This window comes from Xiphophorus couchianus, chromosome 20, assembly GCF_001444195.1.
Source record: "Xiphophorus couchianus chromosome 20, X_couchianus-1.0, whole genome shotgun sequence".
Lineage (NCBI taxonomy): Eukaryota > Metazoa > Chordata > Actinopteri > Cyprinodontiformes > Poeciliidae > Xiphophorus > Xiphophorus couchianus.
This window is the reverse complement of record NC_040247.1, coordinates 25,060,712-25,078,832: the sequence shown is the minus strand read 5'-3', so window position 1 is coordinate 25,078,832 and position 18,121 is coordinate 25,060,712. Positions and strand designations below refer to the sequence as shown.

The 18,121-nt window shown below is 40.4% G+C and overlaps 2 protein-coding genes across 4 annotated transcripts; one reads left to right on the top strand and one right to left on the bottom strand.

Annotated features, from left to right (window-relative positions):
• The first annotated feature begins 744 nt into the window (after nucleotides 1-744).
• Nucleotides 745-13,786, top strand: LOC114136025 (cadherin-like protein 26). The gene is made up of 16 exons (XM_028003779.1): nucleotides 745-887; nucleotides 1,215-1,337; nucleotides 1,535-1,684; nucleotides 2,478-2,622; nucleotides 2,711-2,874; nucleotides 3,198-3,329; nucleotides 5,445-5,627; nucleotides 5,731-6,047; nucleotides 6,660-6,802; nucleotides 6,880-7,104; nucleotides 7,182-7,400; nucleotides 7,485-7,606; nucleotides 7,684-7,746; nucleotides 7,825-7,908; nucleotides 13,157-13,368; nucleotides 13,449-13,786. Exons 1-15 carry the CDS (start codon nucleotides 867-869, stop codon nucleotides 13,322-13,324), a joined length of 2,259 nt encoding a protein of 752 aa, XP_027859580.1. The 5' UTR covers nucleotides 745-866; the 3' UTR covers nucleotides 13,325-13,368; nucleotides 13,449-13,786.
• On the bottom strand, nucleotides 13,664-17,252 carry LOC114136026 (protein LSM14 homolog B-like). Of its 3 annotated transcripts, none has more exons than XM_028003780.1 (8): nucleotides 17,024-17,252; nucleotides 16,751-16,914; nucleotides 15,795-15,921; nucleotides 15,509-15,703; nucleotides 15,210-15,281; nucleotides 14,449-14,589; nucleotides 14,246-14,375; nucleotides 13,664-14,160 (listed from the first exon to the last, which is right to left on the bottom strand). In XM_028003780.1, the coding sequence occupies exons 1-8, from the start codon at nucleotides 17,148-17,150 to the stop codon at nucleotides 14,004-14,006; spliced, it is 1,113 nt and encodes a 370-aa protein (XP_027859581.1). In that variant the 5' UTR covers nucleotides 17,151-17,252; the 3' UTR covers nucleotides 13,664-14,003. The 3 variants fall into 3 exon arrangements, with proteins under 3 accessions (XP_027859581.1, XP_027859582.1, XP_027859583.1); XM_028003781.1 differs by having other exon boundaries at nucleotides 14,246-14,372; nucleotides 17,024-17,251; XM_028003782.1 differs by having other exon boundaries at nucleotides 15,509-15,694; nucleotides 17,024-17,251.
• Between the last annotated feature and the right edge of the window lie 869 nt (nucleotides 17,253-18,121).

Genomic DNA, 18,121 nt, shown 5'->3' with positions numbered 1-18,121 from the left:
GAAGGCGGAGATTCAGATTTTTAAAAACACAGAGGTCCCATTTCAAGGCATTAAATTATTAAGTCAAATTTCTCTTTAGTCATATTTTATATAGCATTTGTACAACTGAAGGTAAATTTTGTCATAATAAATCTACAAGCTTCATACAGTTTATGGGGTTTAATGTAGTTCCTAGCTGAGGATAATACATGACTAATAATTTTTTTATAGAAATAAGTTTAAATCAAAAAAGTACAGCATATTCATCCTCAAGGACGTGCACTGATAGAAACTTGGTGGTGGTAGAGCACTTGCTCTTTCTCCTCTAAAAGTGCCCTTTTGACTTTATTTAATTTTTTTACAGTGTGTAGTGTGTGGCCAAAGACAGCATTTCTGGGTGTTGAAGCTTATTTTACCAGAGCCCCATATTTTTGTAATTTAACCTGGCAGAACTCCGTTTGCTCCCAAATATGCAAGCATTTTGTTATCCAATCTGACTGAACAAAGGGAAAAGGAAGAACATATCCCTCTTCTGTCTGATTTTTACTTCCTTAAAAATGTACAAATCCATTTCCTTTTAACAGCTGTGAGTTGTTTCCATGAAACTCATCATGCTAAACGAAACACTCCGCAAATAATTTGGCCCGACGCCACAGATGTATGCGTTATACGCCCGAAACCTGATTGTCTGCTCAGTAATGGGAGCAGATCCCCTCCCCCGTGACGTCTTTAAAGCCATAATTTAAAAAAGATTGCAGGAAGCTGGAAGAGACAGAGACAGTTGTAACCTGTGACTGTAACATTATGTGGGTGTGTGTGAAGGTTGGAGTCCAGGTTTATTGTCAACACACACACACTCTCTCAGCTGCAGGGACTAAACAAGCATCATGCTTCTCTTACCCCTGCTGGTATGTAGCACCTGTACTAAAGATTTCAGGCTTCACTCAAGAGGCTCTGCTTTACATAAGTTTATCTTTTGATTCTGATTTAAGTTTGAATCTTGCTTTCTTTTAGGAAACTTAGACGTTTTAAATGTTGTTAAGCAATTTTTTTGTGTTTGTTTCTGGTTACGTTAACTAAAAAGAAATACTTCAAGCTACTCAGAGGAAATATTTCCAGTCGGCCTTTTTCTTTGTCACTTGACAGACAGAAAGCGTGTAGCAGAGCAGAAATAGTTGGCGCGTAGACGCCGGCTTTCACTGCCCTACAGGTTTGTTTGGCTCTTTATCTTTCAGATATTTTTGCTGCCTGGTCCGTCATGCAGAGCGGCGCAGAGCCGCCAGAAGAGAGCCTGGATCATCGACTCTTACGAGATAGAAGAAGGGCACCCGGGGCCCTTTCCTTACGTGTTGGGCAAGGTAAAGAAGTCTTTCTTCACGTGAAAAAACAAGGTGCAAACGAATCGACAATCCTCCTCTTGAAAGCACAGGATCTACCAGCAATGCAACTCAGCTATTTTCACTGCAAATACAGGGATATGCTTTAAACTTAATAACTTAAGGAAATGTTCATTCTTGTAAAAGCAGATTATAAAAAAACAAAAGTCGTGTTGCAGGTGACTATCGACCGCAAATATCAAGTACTCTTCGACCTGAAAGGCCAAGGAGTGGACAAGGACCCGAAGGGAGTCCTCAGAATCGAAGAGTCGACGGGCAGGATTCTTGTCTATGGGCCGGTGGACTTCGAGGAGTACCAAGTGCTAAAGGTTAGTTTTTTACAGACCTTACACAAAACATCTCGGACGGCCAACGACTTCTGCATTTCAGCAGGCGTCAGAATTCGCACCTCAGGAGCCGTGATCCATGAACTTTTCAGTTTCTCACTCATACCAATCTGCTATATATTTTGTAGAATAAATGTATTTTTGTTTTAGTTGGACTTAACTGGGATCTCAGAGCATATCCTGCACAAAGGGAAAAATAATGGATAATTGTTATTGTGAAATTCAAAACGATTTTCTTTACTTAACCATTTAGCCGAAATAAAGTAGCTTGAAGTTGTTTTTTTTGTTTGTTTTTTTTTTCAAATTTTAAAATAAAAATGTGTATTGTTTTTTTATTTGCACTTTTGGATGAGAAAGTCTAATTATAACCAAACATGCATGGATCCTACAGGATCATACCTGCATACTGCAAAAAGTATGGACGCATAGAAATATGTTGATTCATTTTGCCCTACAGTACATAGCTGGAAAGATGTCTTCATTTTTGATAATCTATTTGCGCTAAGCAAAAATTGATTCTCTTTCAAGCAATAATATAACCAAAATAATAAATTTGCCCAGTTTGAATTTAAGCCTTTAGACTATTTTGGTAGATTTGAAAACTTTCCTTCTAATTGACTAACTTGGATAAACAAATTGATTTGTAGGTGCAAAACTGCTTGGTTTAAATGTGGTCTTGACTTAGAAATATCTGCATCTAATTGGTGGACAGAATCAGCATCTTATGAAGTCTTTTGTTTACTTTTGGTAACTTTGCTTCTCTGTGGATGTGTAGCTAAGTTTTGCAGCCAAGAAGCCAGAGGACCATTCGATTGACACTCAACTAGGAGTTGAGATTGCAATTCGAGACATCAATGACAACCCGCCACTCTTCGAGGAACCTCTGTATAAAGTCACGGTGGATGAGGCTCTTTCTCAAGGTAAAACAGTTGAGCAGGCCTCCTGTTTTTTTTTTTTGTTTTTTTACTCTGTTCTAAGCCTTTTTTAAAAATCATTGATCCTCTGCAGGCTCTCATCTCCTCACCGTATTAGCCTTTGACAGAGATAAGCCAAATACCCGCAACTCAACTTTCCACTATGCCATCAAATCGGTTTCCCCAGAATCTTCAAACATCAAATTCATCCTCAAAGAAACTGGAGCGCTGTCATTCAAAGGCTGTTTTGATCACGAGGTAAGACACTCCCTTTTTCTAAACGGATAAGGAATAGTTACATTGAAAGGTAAACAATAGCACAGCTATTTCCAGTTTGCCTAGATCGCGACTGGTAAGAAAACTATTCACAAGATGTGGTATGTATCCCAGCATTGAGGGTGTGCTCACTCTGAGTACTGTCTGACAATACAGAACGAAAATTACCTGGAGGGAAAACCTTTTTTCTGCTGCATCGCTCTTTATCTTTGTCTGAGGGAGGAGCGCAGAATTCCAGAGAAAAATACCTTTTTCTTTCCTCCACACCCTTTATGCTAACAAGGGTGTCTCTTCTTACATCATAGGTGGCCAGCAAGCACACGTTGGTGATAGAGGCTATAGACCATGGTGAGGTCGTCCAGTTGTCCAGTTCAACTACAGCCATCATCTATGTGGAGGACGGTAATGACCACCTTCCAGTCATCACAGGTCGATCGGTAGGTCACCTTTTCCTTCTCCAGACTCAACATCCGGACGTTGTTATTGTGTCTTGTCTCTTGTCTTGTCTTGTCTCTATGCTGTAACTGCGAAGTAATTTCCCTGCTGGGATGAATAAAGTACTTCTATTCTATTCTATTCTATTCTATCAAACCTGCGTGGGTTTGTCTCAAGCATCCTTGAGACATTCATGGGCTTTCAACCGTGTTTCAACAAACGTTTAGAAGCCAACAGTGTTTAAATGTTTTCATAAAGACCTCTTACTCCTACTGGTTTTATAATTACTTTGGCTTTCATTTTGGAGATGATGTTGTTAAAACCAACTACCCTTTGGCGCCTTGCTATTGAGAAACAACTGCTTGCTGGAGGCGTGGAGTGGACTCTGTTAAGTTTTCAATTTTACCCAGTTGTTGACTGTGAAGAGTGCCAAGTCACGCACAATGGCCGTTAATGTTAATTAAACGTTTGGAAGCATGGCCAACATAGACTGAACAGTTTTGTTCATTTCCTCCGCTGCCATTGCTAAAACAACAGGCAGACTACAACAGTGCAGAAAATTGGGGACCTTCTGTCGATTATTGGTCCGGTTGAAATTCTACCAGAATCAAGAAATGTTGCAAAGCCAGTGACATATACTGAGACCATAGGGACAGATGTGCGAAACCCTGAAATATTTTGTTACATTGGGATAATCTCACAATTAAAATTCTTAGAATAACCAGAGTTTAAATTTGCCTACAATTAATTCAATTCAGTTTATTTATATTGCACCAATTCACAACAAATGCCGTCTCAAGGCACTTTACAAAAAAAAAATCTAAATTCAATCACACATGCATTTCAATTGATCCTAGTTATCAAACAGAGAAAAAAAATCCACAATAAGAAACCACAAATACATTTTTAACAAAATCAGCGTTGTCGTATCCAATTGCACTAATATGTTTCCAATAAATGCAATTGACCCACAGATATCCATGACTTCATGTTTCGGGAATAAATCTGCATTGGACAAAAAGGCCTGTTACTGTCTGCCATTAGGTTGGATAAGGGATCATGTTTATATTTTCAACACACAGTGAGGACTTAAAAGATTTTTAAAAAAGGAAAAAAAAACCGTGTCCAAAGCTAAATAACTCGCAAAAAGAGTGTCATTAGGTGGGCAAAAATCTCCATGACAACTATTATCGATGCTATCCACATGCAAACTGGTGGGTTGGTAGTGATGCCATTTTTTTCTGTCCTACAAACACAGAAGAAAGCATATCAAGTTTGCTAAACGCTACAGGGACTTCAGCTGAAGTCCTGCGCTTAGGTCACACAAAGCTAATATTTCTGTTATATTATTGCACATCAGCCTTTTGCTTCAGGAAGTGACACATCTACTTTACCTTCCGACACATCAAAAACAACCATTAATCATCATAAATGATGTATGTGAGAATGTGGCTGTTCTTACTTTTTTTTTTTGCCAGTTGTTTGATGATTCTTGCGTTGTGTGTGAATTGTGAGACAGTTATTTTTTGTTTTTGGGCATGTGCACCGACTGATGGCACCCTTTGAATTTCGTTGTCCTTGTGATAATGACAATAAAGATTTATCTTATCTCTTATCTTACATTCAAAACTGTTGCATGCATTATTTGGCCTCTGCCACGCCCAGATTGCCATTCCTTTGTCGATACATGTAGAATTTTCTAGACCCGCCGCTGACGTCCTCACATGTACACTAATGCAGCAAATGTTTTTCATATGTCAAGATGCAGCGAAAGAAAGAAAACAGTTTTGTGGACTTAGACTGAGCTTTTCGGCAAAAAACACTCCAACCCTAAACCCAAAAGCAAGAATGAAGGTTTAGGGAAAAATACCTTTCCAATAAACATGACCAGTGCTGCACCCTACACCTGCACATTTTTTTTAAACCCAAGCGCATCAAACACACAGTTTAGATACCTTGGCACTCGAGTCAGATAAATTCCAAGTCAGTATCTTTATGTGAAGTGCTTTATGTGCTCCTGACTTTCTTAAGGTTAACATGTTTAGTCGGTTAACTTGAGACACTCCTATTTACCTCTGAATGTTTACCATCACCTTTACCTTGAATTTAAACAACAGGGCTCAGGCAAAGTGAAGGAAAACGAGTTTGGAGTCTCTCCTCTGCGCCTCCATGTGATGGACAAAGACATGACACAGAGCAAAGCCTGGAGAGCCAAATACACCATTCAAGGAGACAAGGGAGGATACTTCAAGATAGAGACAAACGCAGAGACTAATGATGGGATTTTGACTGTTGTGAAAGTAAGAAGTCTTTGTACTTGACGATGTTGCTTCTAATTTTTTTTTGATTTGACTTAAATGTTTTTGAAATGCAATTCAACTAAAAATATATATTTTTTTTCAGCCATTAGACTTTGAAGATGGAGCAATGAGGGAGCTGAAGATATCGGTCGAAAATGAGGCGCCGTACTTCTCCTGCAAAGTGAAAAGGCGGCCGTCCGCGGGCCTGTGGGATGTTGATTTCACCGAAGAGCAAATCGGTGGCAAGAACATTCAGCATAACACCACAACAGTTGTCATCGAGGTAGAGGACGTGAACGACCCCCCGAACTTTGTCGTGACCGTCAAAGAGGCCATCCTGAAGGAGGACGCGCCGATCGGAACCTGGCTGGAGACAGTGACTGCTGTGGATCGAGACGCCACTGCTTCAAGAGACTTCATGTAAGGTGGCTCTTTTTGTAAATATGGGGAGCAATGGCCAACAGCTTTGAGGTTATAGAGTTTAGTGTGTTTGAACAATCTGCAAAACAATTTGTAAAACAAAACCTAGAGAGAGATGCGGAAAACTGAAGAACTATGAAGTCCAGCTTCAAAGGAAAGTTGCGTTGTGGATTCGGCTTCTTCTCTGCTTCCCATTAGACCAAGTTCAGGAACCAGGCAAAATGACAATCGTTGTGGACTTTTCCAGAATGGACAGACTGCCAGCCAGCCCCTTGCTCAACAGTTACTCAGAACTCCCCCTCGAAGGAATATTATGCATAAACGTGTCCCTAAAACCCCAGTATAAACCTTAGCTTCAAATTCAAAACCACCATCATTCAGCTCAAAGTTGTGAAGAATGTGACCTACATTCATGAACGCAGGCATTCAGAGCACTGGCCATCACTGGGAGGGAGGTAATGGTAGTGTGGTAGGTGTGCTAGGAAGCAACTGCCAGGGCGTCATTTATGTCACGATCACAACTGTTCATGTATTCGGATTGTTCTGAACATTTGCATTTTGAATTTCAATTTAGCATCTTCTTGCATTAAAGTGAGTTGCGTTTGTCAACAGCTACAAAGTGGGACACGATCCGGCAGGCTGGATGAATATCAATCCCCAAACTGGGAACATCACTACCAGAAAGATGGTGGACAGGGAATCCGTCCATGTTGTCAACGGCGTTTACACCCTGATGCTGCACGCAGTGGATAAAGGTAATCACAATTTCTATAATTCTCATTGTAGCATTAAATATCTCCATTGTGAAAGCACTATTTTCTACTTTTAACAGGTGAGCCACCAATGACAGGCACAGCTACACTGCAGATCCACCTTATTGATGTGAATGACAATGTACCAAAACTGGACGTGAACCATGTGGATGTCTGCATGTCCGACGGCCAAACTCCAACCAACATCTCAGCCAATGATCTAGACGGTGCTCCGTATGGAGGGCCTTTCAACTTTGAGCTGCTTGGGAACGTCAAAAGACGATGGAAACTGGATCCATCTTACGGTAAAACTGTGATAAATGTAGAACAATCTCACAGCGACACAATCCAACTTCAAAGAGCTTTGCTTTTGTTCTTGTAGGTTTCACAGCTGGCCTGGTGAGGGATTCTAGTGTACCTGGTGGTCTTTACACTCTTAGAGTGAAGGTGTCAGACATGCAGGGGACTTATGGCATTTACTGGCTGAACGCCACCGTGTGCTCCTGCTCGGTGGTACGCCACTGCCGCAATCGGAACTCTGGGACGATTAGCAGCTACGGCGCTGCAGGCATCGCACTGGTTGCAGTGGCTTTATTCTTGCGTAAGAAATGAAAGCACTTATCTTTAGACCATCCTGGAAATGTGACAACTCCTAAAAAATGACTTTTATTTTATTTTTTTGCAGTGGCGCTGTTGGCTGCATTTCACATCTCCTGCAAAACAGTGTTTATCCCCGCATATGTAGACTCTGAGGTTAATGGAATCCTAGTGACTTCAAACACTGAAGCACCAGGGAGTGACATTGAGGTTACACATGAAAAACACTCAAAAATTTGACTTATTTTAGTACAAATCTCATTAACTGTTTCTTGTTTCTTGCAAAGTTAGGGGAATTGCCACTTCATGCCCAATCTGAAAACTTGAGGTTTACGCAAGACAATCGGAAAGTAGGTAGAGAGGAAATTACTTTATTTTTTCAAGTCAGTCTATAAAGTTTGACTGATGTTTGTCTCTCACTTCCACAGGGTAGAGGAGACAGGTTCCAAAGTAACGACTCATTGAGGTACGGGACGAGAACTATATCCAGGAGCAGTAAACACTGGCGCAAGGTAATCTGCTCCTTCTGAGATTCGCATCTACACATCTCGACTTCTTGACCAATGGCTACTTCTTCCTCATAAACACATGCTACTTGTAGTTTTGGCCTTTCAAAAGTGAGATTGCGAGATTCTGTTTCTAGGTTAAAATTAATATCTCACTTATAGTAGACGACTCTTAAAGTAACATAGATGCATAGATCCAGAATGGTTGTTTTCAGAGGCTGAAGCCAACAGTGAACACTATTTTATGAACATTAGTGCATTCTCAATGTTTGAATTAGGTGTTTGCATATTTTTTCAGCTTTATTGTACTAAATTTCAAACAGAGATCCTGCTTTTTTTGTGGAGAGCATAACTGTTAAACCCAAAATTATTCATATCCCTGGCAGATTTAGATTCGGGTTCCTTTTTGATCAGCAGAGAACTTTCTTGTTTTTATGAAATATTTCTCAAAAAATAAAAATAGGTCTCCAATTATAAATAGCATATCACAACTTAAAACAATTATTTGTATTAAGCCAATCAAACCCTTATAATTGCTAACCAGCCTTTGCATTTTTTGTGGATATTGTTTCTTGAGCTCCATGTCTTTGATTTTGGAGAGTCTCGTTGCCATCATCATGTTTAGTTCAATCTCCGGATTCAAATAAATGCTGTGGCTCAGCCAATTAAGAAGTTTCTCTTCCAGTTCGCTTAATGTAAAATAAAAATACTATAAATTCAAATCTTCCAGGGGTATGAATAGTTTTAAGCTCAACTGTAATGGCTAGATGTTACACAATATGACCAATTCAACATAAAACAATTAGCCACCGACATTAACGGCACTTAAGTTACCAGCAACTTTCAACAATAGCACATGTACATTCAACACTCAACTCCATACTGGGCAGCAGGGCCGTGCAGAGACCTTTGGAGGGGCAGGGGCTCAAAGTTAAAAAGGGCACATTGAACAAGATCTTAAAACACCGAACAACAACACAGCAACAACCCATATTAATCAAGAATTTAATTGGATCCTATTACAGGTAAAAGCCAGTAAATTAGAATATTTTGAAAAACTTGATTTATTTCAGTAATTGCATTCAAAAGGTGTAACTTGTACATTATATTTATTCATTGCACACAGACTGATGCATTCAAATGTTTATTTCATTTAATTTTGATGATTTGAAGTGGCAACAAATGAAAATCCAAAATTCCGTGTGTCACAAAATTAGAATATTGTGTAAGGGTTAAATTTTGAAGACACCTGGTGCCACAAACTAAACAGCTGATTAACTCAAAACACCTGCAAAGGGCTTTAAATGGTCTCTCAGTCCAGTTCTGAAGCCTACACAAACATGGGGAAGACTTCAGATTTGACAGCTGTCCAAAAGGCGACCATCGACACATTGCACAAGGATAGAAAGACACAAAAGGTTATTGCTGAAGAGGCTGGCTGTTCTCAGAGCTCTGTGTCCAAACACATCAATAGAGAGGCAAAGGGAAGGACAAACTGTGGTCAGAAAAAGTGTACAAGCGATAGGGATCACCGCGCCCTAGTCAAGATTGTGAAAAAAAACCCATTCAAGAATGTGGGGGAGATTCACAAGGAGTGGACAGCTGCTGGAGTCAGTGCTTCAAGATCCACCACCAAGAGACGCTTGAAAGACATGGGTTTCAACTGCCGCATACCTTGTGTCAAGCCACTGTTGACCAAGAAACAGCGCGAAAAGCGTCTCACCTGGGCTAAGGAAAAAAAGAGCTGGACTGCTGCTGAGTGGTCCAAAGTCATGTTCTCTGACGAAAGCAAATTTTGCATTTCCTTTGGAAATCGAGGTCCCAGAGTCTGGAGGAAGACAGGAGAGGCACAGGATCCACGTTGCCTGAAGTCTAGTGTAAAGTTTCCACCATCAGTGATGGTTTGGGGTGCCATGTCATCTGCTGGTGTCGGTCCACTCTGTTTCCTGAGATCCAGGGTCAACGCAGCCGTCTACCAGCAAGTTTTGGAGCACTTCATGCTTCCTGCTGCTGACCTGCTCTATGGAGATGGAGATTTCAGGTTCCAACAGGACTTGGCGCCTGCACACAGCGCAAAATCTACCCGTGCCTGGTTTACGGACCATGGTATTTCTGTTCTAAATTGGCCAGCCAACTCCCCTGACCTTAGCCCCATAGAAAATCTGTGGGGTATTGTGAAAAGGAAGATGCAGAATGCCAGACCCAAAAACGCAGAAGAGTTGAAGGCCACTATCAGAGCAACCTGGGCTCTCATAACACCTGAGCAGTGCCAGAAACTCATCGACTCCATGCCACGCCGCATTAATGCAGTAATTGAGGCAAAAGGAGCTCCAACCAAGTATTGAGTATTGTACATGCTCATATGTTTCATTTTCATACTTTTCAGTTGGCCAACATTTCTAAAAAAATCCCTTTTCTGTATTAGCCTTAAGTAATATTCTAATTTTGTGACACACGGAATTTTGGATTTTCATTTGTTGCCACTTCAAATCCATCCATCCATCCATTTTCTGTTCACCCTTGTCCCTAATGGGGTCGGGAGGGTTGCTGGTGCCCATCTCCAGCTACGTTCCGGGCGAGAGGCGGGGTACACCCTGGACAGGTCGCCAGTCTGTCGCAGGGCAACACAGAGACATACAGGACAAACAACCATGCACACACACACTCACACCTAGGGAGAATTTAGAGAAACCAATTGACCTGACAGTCATGTTTTTGGACTGTGGGAGGAAGCCGGAGAACCCGGAGAGAACCCACGCATGCACAGGAAGAACATGCAAACTCCATGCAGAAAGACCCCGGCCGGGAATCGAACCCAGGACCTTCTTGCTGCAAGGCAACAGTGCTACCAACTGCGCCACTGTGCAGCCGCCACTTCAAATCATCAAAATTAAATGAAATAAACATTGGAATGCATCAGTCTGTGTGCAATAAATAAATATAATGTACAAGTTACACCTTTTGAATGCAATTACTGAAATAAATCAAGTTTTTCAAAATATTCTAATTTACTGGCTTTTACCTGTATATCATTGCCATCATGCAGGAACAATGCAAAGCAAATATTTTCCCCAACAGGTATAAAGTTTCTGTTGCTGACAGTCCTGGAGGGCTGAGCTGATCTGAGACTGTAGCTGTTAGACCAGAGCAGAGAAAGTCTCTGGTTATAAAGTTATGAAATAAGCTAATTTGCTACCTTTTTACTAATTAAGCCCTAATAATATCTATTTACCTCTAGAACAACCTGGCTGCAGACTAATTTATAGATCAAAAAAAGCTCAAAGAGGTTAACTCTATATAATAGTTTGATGTTAAACCTCTAGAGCTAGAATTATAATACTGGGATATCAAGACAAATAAAACTCAGTAGCTGCTGGTAGGGGCCATTCAGGGGCCTCCAGACATTCAGGGGCCCCTATAAATGGTTTAATTGTAACACAGACCATAGGTCTAAACCTGTAGCATCATTTATAGAGAATAACAATGTTATTAAATTTTATTTAATGCATTCAGCAGAGAAAAAATAAGTACATTTAGGATTTAATTAGAAAGTTTAAAGAATCATCTTGATAGTTTGATTGTTGTGTTACCATGGCTACAATATGGTGTAATCTTTGTCTTTGAATTGGGTTTGTTCACAAATACATCACAGCAAATAACCAATAATCAGTGATTGATTTTAAACTGGGCCAATAAACCTGGTCTCCCTCTCACAGATTCACCTGATCTATATTTAAACATGTTAGTGATGCTGAGGTTCTTAGTAGGACGGGTTCCGGGGGGTTCTGTCTGAGGCCCCATATTACCTTGAGCCGGCTCTGCATGAAGAGCTGCTGCGATGCGCATCTCTGGAATCTACCTGGAATCCACCTGGAATCTACCTGGAATCCCCCGGTGGCCCCTGTCAGTCCCCCGATGTTTTGGAGACATTTTGATTCATTTAATTGCGGCATGTTTGGCTTTTTGCTGCGGTTCTAATTATTACTACAATATTTTCTCTGATGTTTATTTTGTGACTCTAAATGGGCCGAATCTTCCTTTAACACTTGAGGTTCTGCAGTAACTTATATTTACAGCCCAGAACCTCCAGCCCAGATCCCGTCAGCAGCGGCTTTAAACCGCCTGGTAGAAACGTAAAGGAGAAGCAGGGCAAACAGTCAGCAGGTGGTACCAGGTGGTACCGGGGCTTTGAGCTGCGTCGTGGTGACAGTCGGTACTGTGTCTTATATCAGGATGTCTGATATAAAGACAGATATTCTTTATATCTATCAGTGGACCGACTCAAGCTGCCTGTAGCGAACCGGGCCTTTAGCAGAATGATGAAGTTAAAGTCAGAAGTTTCTCTGCAGCCGAAACATTTCTGTGTTTAGTGGCGAGGCGGGTTTTATCCCGCTATTGCAAGGACGATTATGAAAATATAAATAGAAACAGTTTTTCTAACGTCATCAGACCTACGTTTTTATTCACAAAACAATGTAAAAAAATATTCTTGCCCATAATTTGATAGAGGGCTCAGATGCGCTCCTCCTCCTCACCATGGACCCGAGTCTGAACAACATGGAGGCTCTGAGAGTCATTAGACTGAGGGCAGCCAGACTAGTCTATTTTGCTAAATTATATTTAGCTAAATATTATTGCTGAGGGACACAAGCAGGCCTTCTGACATACAGATAAAAAGGAAAAAACTCAAAAAGGGCACTAGGGGCATCAAGGATAAAAGGGGCAGGGGCTCAAGCCCCTTTCCCCCCCCCTCTGCACGTGCCTGCTTGGCAGGACGTCCTAACAGACGTCCAACTCACACCAGGTCACTAAAAGCAATTTTGGCAAAATAAGTTTGAGAAATACTGCACTGCGACAGACTGGTGACCTGTCCAATGTGTACCCTGCCTCTCGCCAGCAACATTCGCTGGAGATGGGCACCTGCACCCCTCCTGACCCCGCTAGGGACAAGGGTGTTAGAAAATGGATGTTTCATACATTAAGTTGGTCGTCACCCCGTCTCCATCCTCCAGTTCCTGTATAAATAACACGATCCAAACACTGCAACAGTTTAAAGGTTTATCCAGTGATAGGAGTTGGATTAAAGACTATAGATTAGGTATCAACTTGTGCTTCCAGGATAAACCAATCTGACTGATATTAGGATGCCAAGACAGATTCCAGCCAAGATACTAAGGCCTTGTGACCTCTTAGCATAATCCCAAATGTAAAATTCCTGGGTCATTTCATTAAAAGAAACTTTTCACTTTTTAAGACTGAAGAACGGAACAATGCCCTGCAACAGACTGGCGACCTATCCAGGGTGTACCTCGCCTCTCCCTCAAAACGGTTGCTGGAGATAAGCACCAGCACCCCTTTTTACCCCACCAGGGACAATGGTGTACAGATAATGGATGGAAGGAAGAATTCAAGGCTCGGATAAACTACCAGACGATTTATGAAGCACTACTTCTCTACCTTCAGCGGGTTAGTATCACAAAACGCTCCAAAACCTGAACATAAATTAGCCCTTACAACTTCCCTTTTTTCTTCTCACCCCCCCACAGAAGCTCTCTTCTTTCCAGAAACCAATGGCCGAACTGCTAGATTATGAACCTCACCTCTACGCAGAGGAGGGGGAACCCAACAGTCCTGCAGATCTGGATTACCTCGACATTCCTGATGAGCATGGTTCACTTCATGAAGTCCTTGAGAATTTAGGCCCACAGTTTAGTGAACTGGCTGCCTGCGTGTTACAAATCACAACCACAGGGACTAGAACCACCTTTAAACATAGAGTTTAATAGCAACTGTTACACATTTCTCCACTTTTAATCTTTTACAAGGAGCAGAAAAAAAAAATCCAATGCCAAGAAAAATAGTTTCAAGACCATTCGAGTTACACATAAGTACATAGATCAATACACTAAACAGAAATGCTATCCTGGTCCAGGGACAGTCAATACTGCCTGCTTCTAGTACACAGCTGCTGGATTAAAAAGAAATCGCTCCCATTTCATGTAAACAAGCCAAAGCTTAAATATTAAATTAAATTACATTGTCAAGTCAGAGAGATTGATTTAAAGTAGAAAACATTTACAGTAGTATTAACAAAAAGGTTTTCACACCCTCCCACTGCCAATCTTGGCAAGGGTTTGCCCATCTGTGCTGCCCTCTGCTTTGCGCCCACGTCCCCTGAATCCTCTCCCCCTCAGAAAGCGACCAGGGACTCCAAATGTTTCCATGTTCAGCTTCTTCTCCTCAGCCCAGGTAGTTCTTCTATGGAGGTCACGTTGGGCGAAAATTAAAAATAAGACGAGCACAGAGCAAACTGGTACAAATGCAGAGTGCCAGCTTATAGTACCTGGGTTTAGGGTCTGCTGAGAAGTTGTCAAAGAAACATTTAGCTTTGTTATAATACTTCTCTGCAAGAGTTTCCTCCTGTAGCTCATGCTTTGAGTGCTGGTCCTCCCAAGACTCCAGTTTCTCACCTGCTAGACAAAGAAAAATAAAGTCAACTTTTTTCCCCCCAGTTTTACCAATCTGACAAAGATGACCTAAACATACCTTTCACCTCCTTTGTCAGATGATCTTTAAACTGAGCATTCGCAGTTTCAAAATCAAAATCTGCCTCAAACTCCAAAGCTGTGACTTTAGAGTTTTTCGCCAAGAGCTGGCCACGACTTCTGGTCCTGGGCCTGCGACTGCCTACGAATGTGCATCAGAACCAACTCAAATTTGACTGTTTTAAACTGGCAACAACTTCACCCTGGAAAAAAGTTTCCCTGGTTTATTTCCTTCTGTCAAAAGAAGCATCACCACATCAAGTTGGTTCTACCTGCCTGAGACTTAAAGGCTTTACTAGAGCGGTAACCATGACGTGAAGAGCGCAAAATAAAAGGATTTTTTTTTCCTGTTTTTAATGAAAACATGCTTTACAACTGCTTTGTTTTCACACCAACTCCATACCACTGCAAGGCATTTTAAATTTGATGGATTTTCATGCAACATACACACACACCTTTCAAAAATAGTGTCATAGTTTAACCTGCAAGTATGTCAGACTTCACAGAAAGCCTTGCCCAAACACTGGCTTTCGTATATTTCCGTGATCGCTTTACGTTCACACATACAGACCTGGCATAAATGGAGCAGCTTTTTTTTGTCATGTTTTAGAATGAATTAAAGTGTTTGTAAAAAGGTTTTGTAGAAATGGCTAAAAGAAAATAAAAATTAGGATGTGCCCACCTCTGAAACAGAGGAGCACATCTTAAATCTGAGGGGAGGGGAAAAAAAAAAAAAAAAAAAAAAAAAAGGGCATTTCATACCTTGTTTTTGTCTCGTTTTCTGATCAGAACTTTGGCCTTGTACCTTCGCTGTGGCTGATTTTGATGCTTGACCTGAAGAGCAAAAAAAGGAAAAAAAAAAAACTTTTCCAAGTTGTTTGGTGCAATGACAGTTGTGTCCTGGCTTCAGAGTAGACATATTTATTTTTAATTAAGCTAAAAACGGGGAGTTTACAAGTGATTCAAACTGGAGCCATTCAGATTTTTTTTTCTGTGATTGTCATGTGTGATGTGAATAAAATTATTGGAGTTGTTATTGGTGAAAGTTTGATTCTGCTTACTGGTGGGAACATTCTCCTTCTCAACCCGCGAAGCATCTCGTCCCCCACGAGACGGACGAACGGGAATCCTGCTCTGCGGTGGGGTTGGAGCCTTTCCCCTCCTCTGTGCGGCTGTGGTCAAAGGCACGGTTTGAACCGCCTGCTCCACCATAGGTGCCCTTCTGGCTGTACAATGAAGTACTGGCACTAGGGGACCAAAAAAAAAGAAAAAAGAAATGAGTTATCTGCAGGCACATAACCAAAAAAAAAACTCAGCTCTAAATCTTCAAGATGGAAGGTTCTGTACTTGGGTCTAAAGCTGCATTGTACTGCTGAGCCAGCAGAGAGCCAGCAGCCAGTTGGTTAAAGGTGGGCATCATTTCTCTGCATGGACTCCAACGTGGGTGGAATCCAGAAGATGGGCCCATGGATGACTGAGTTAAAAAAAATAAAATAATGCTAAATTGCTAAGTATAATTTCTATAGATAAAATTCAAAACTGGAAACACAGCAACCTTACCTAACCAATTTAAGAGAAAGCTTATTAAATAGAGGAGTCAATTTTAAGTCTAGATAAAAGTTCATTCTGGAAGCAAAAATTGGAAGTACTTTAAAAAAAAACGTTCCCCCTAATTTTAAAGGCTTTTTTTTGCTGTGTTCATTCATGCTACAAATTAAACACACCCCCTCCCCACCTTCTTCAAACCAGACAAAATTAGTGTCAATCAACTCACCTACGTTTGTGCAGCAAAATTTTTTTTTTGTTTGAGCTGCTTTGGCTTTGAAAATATTAATGAAAATTTAAAGGTCAGAATGTCAACCAGCCCCCTCACTTTAACTAAATCAAAATTGCCTTTAAACTTTCATTAATATCTTCAAAGCCAAAGCAGCACAAACAAAAAAAAAATTGCTGCACAAACGTTTGACACCAGCTTTGTCTGATTTGAAGAAGGTTCCTCCCTCTTCTACATTTGGGCCACTCAGACTGCCACGTAAAAATCAGAAGTAGATTCATATGGACAAACAGAAAAAATGCATTTCCCCATTATGTAAACATTGAACATAGCCTTAGATGTTTGGGTTAACAGTGAAGTTGGTTTGAACCATTTCACAATAGATTGTAGCACATGAAATTTACACTTTTTTAAAAACATATAAATTTAAAATGACAACTGTGTACACATTAAGTATCAGAATGTGGCACTCTTGGCCTTCCATACCACTATCGAGCCTATACGGCTGCGGGCTAATTACCTAGCATACCTGAACAATGGCAGGATCTCGGGGTAGTCCGTGGTGTGGTTTTGGGGGTTCAGACACAGTAATATCTTTGATATCACTTCCTCTGAATATTATATATTCAAATATCTCATCTTTTGAAGGCACTGGTCTCTCCGTGTGCCGGTCCTCTGTACCAAAGGATTTAACTGGTTGAAGAAAGCGTACGTTTCTTTAGAATATATACCAAATAACCGACGAAAAGAGGAGTTAAGAAGTAGTATATTAAAATATTAAATAAGCCGTATTTACACATACCTTTGGCCAAAGTAACGGTGGACCTCTCCGTGTCCACAGAAGACAGTATGCCTTCATATCGAATCTGGGCCTTTGAAATCAAACTTATCTTACTGCCAATATAAGGAGTTCCACCTCCGGCACTCATAGTTGCAGTTTTTTTTTTTTAATGAAATGAACGAAGCAGTAAACAATAAGTGAATAGCTTCAAACAGACATAAACTGCTTTATGTGCAATTACTGTGCACCTGTGCGCTTTATAGGATCTAATCTGCTCGCAGATGAACGAGCCACCTGTGCTGAAGCCAGGGTTAGTTTGTTTAGCTCTCCAGCGTACACCGACACAGACGTTAAGAAACGATTTGCGATTTGTTTATTAAATCAACGACAGACATAGTACAACTTCTATTTGTGAACATGGTCCTTTAACGTTGACAAATAGAATGTAAGAAATTGGCAGAACTTTATTGTTTTAGACATAAATAAACAAATAGTGACACACTATTTGCAAGATTAAAAACAGACTTTTTAGTACTCTGGTATATAGCCTCATATATACATACATACATACACATACATATACATATACATATATATACACATATATATATACATGTATATATACATGGACAAACATATATACATGTTTGTCCATATATATGTAGATATCACTGTAAATATCACTTTTTTTCCTGTTTGTATTGTATATTTCTTGTTTGCAATGTGAGAAACTGTGGTGACACTATATATATTAGATACATTTATTTCAAAACACTGTTGTCTCAAGTAAACAGGATGCCAGTTAATTAATTGGATTAATTGTGTCGTGATTTTATGATACATAGAAAGTATCTTTTTAGCTTTAATTACGAAACCATAGTTATCCATATTGATGAAGATTGTTATTAATTTCAAGAGTTTTCATTTACTTTTTTTTACTTCTGCTTAAAGAAGCTACATTTAAAAAGTCAGAATCTTTTTTCCTGAGTCAGCGAAGTACTGCTGAGCCCAATGGAGGAGAAAAAGTTGTTCTACTACTGTACTAAGCATAGATTTGAGTTACTTCCTCCACTAAAAGGTTGACTCCATCCAAGTCATTGCACTAACAGGGTGTGAAAT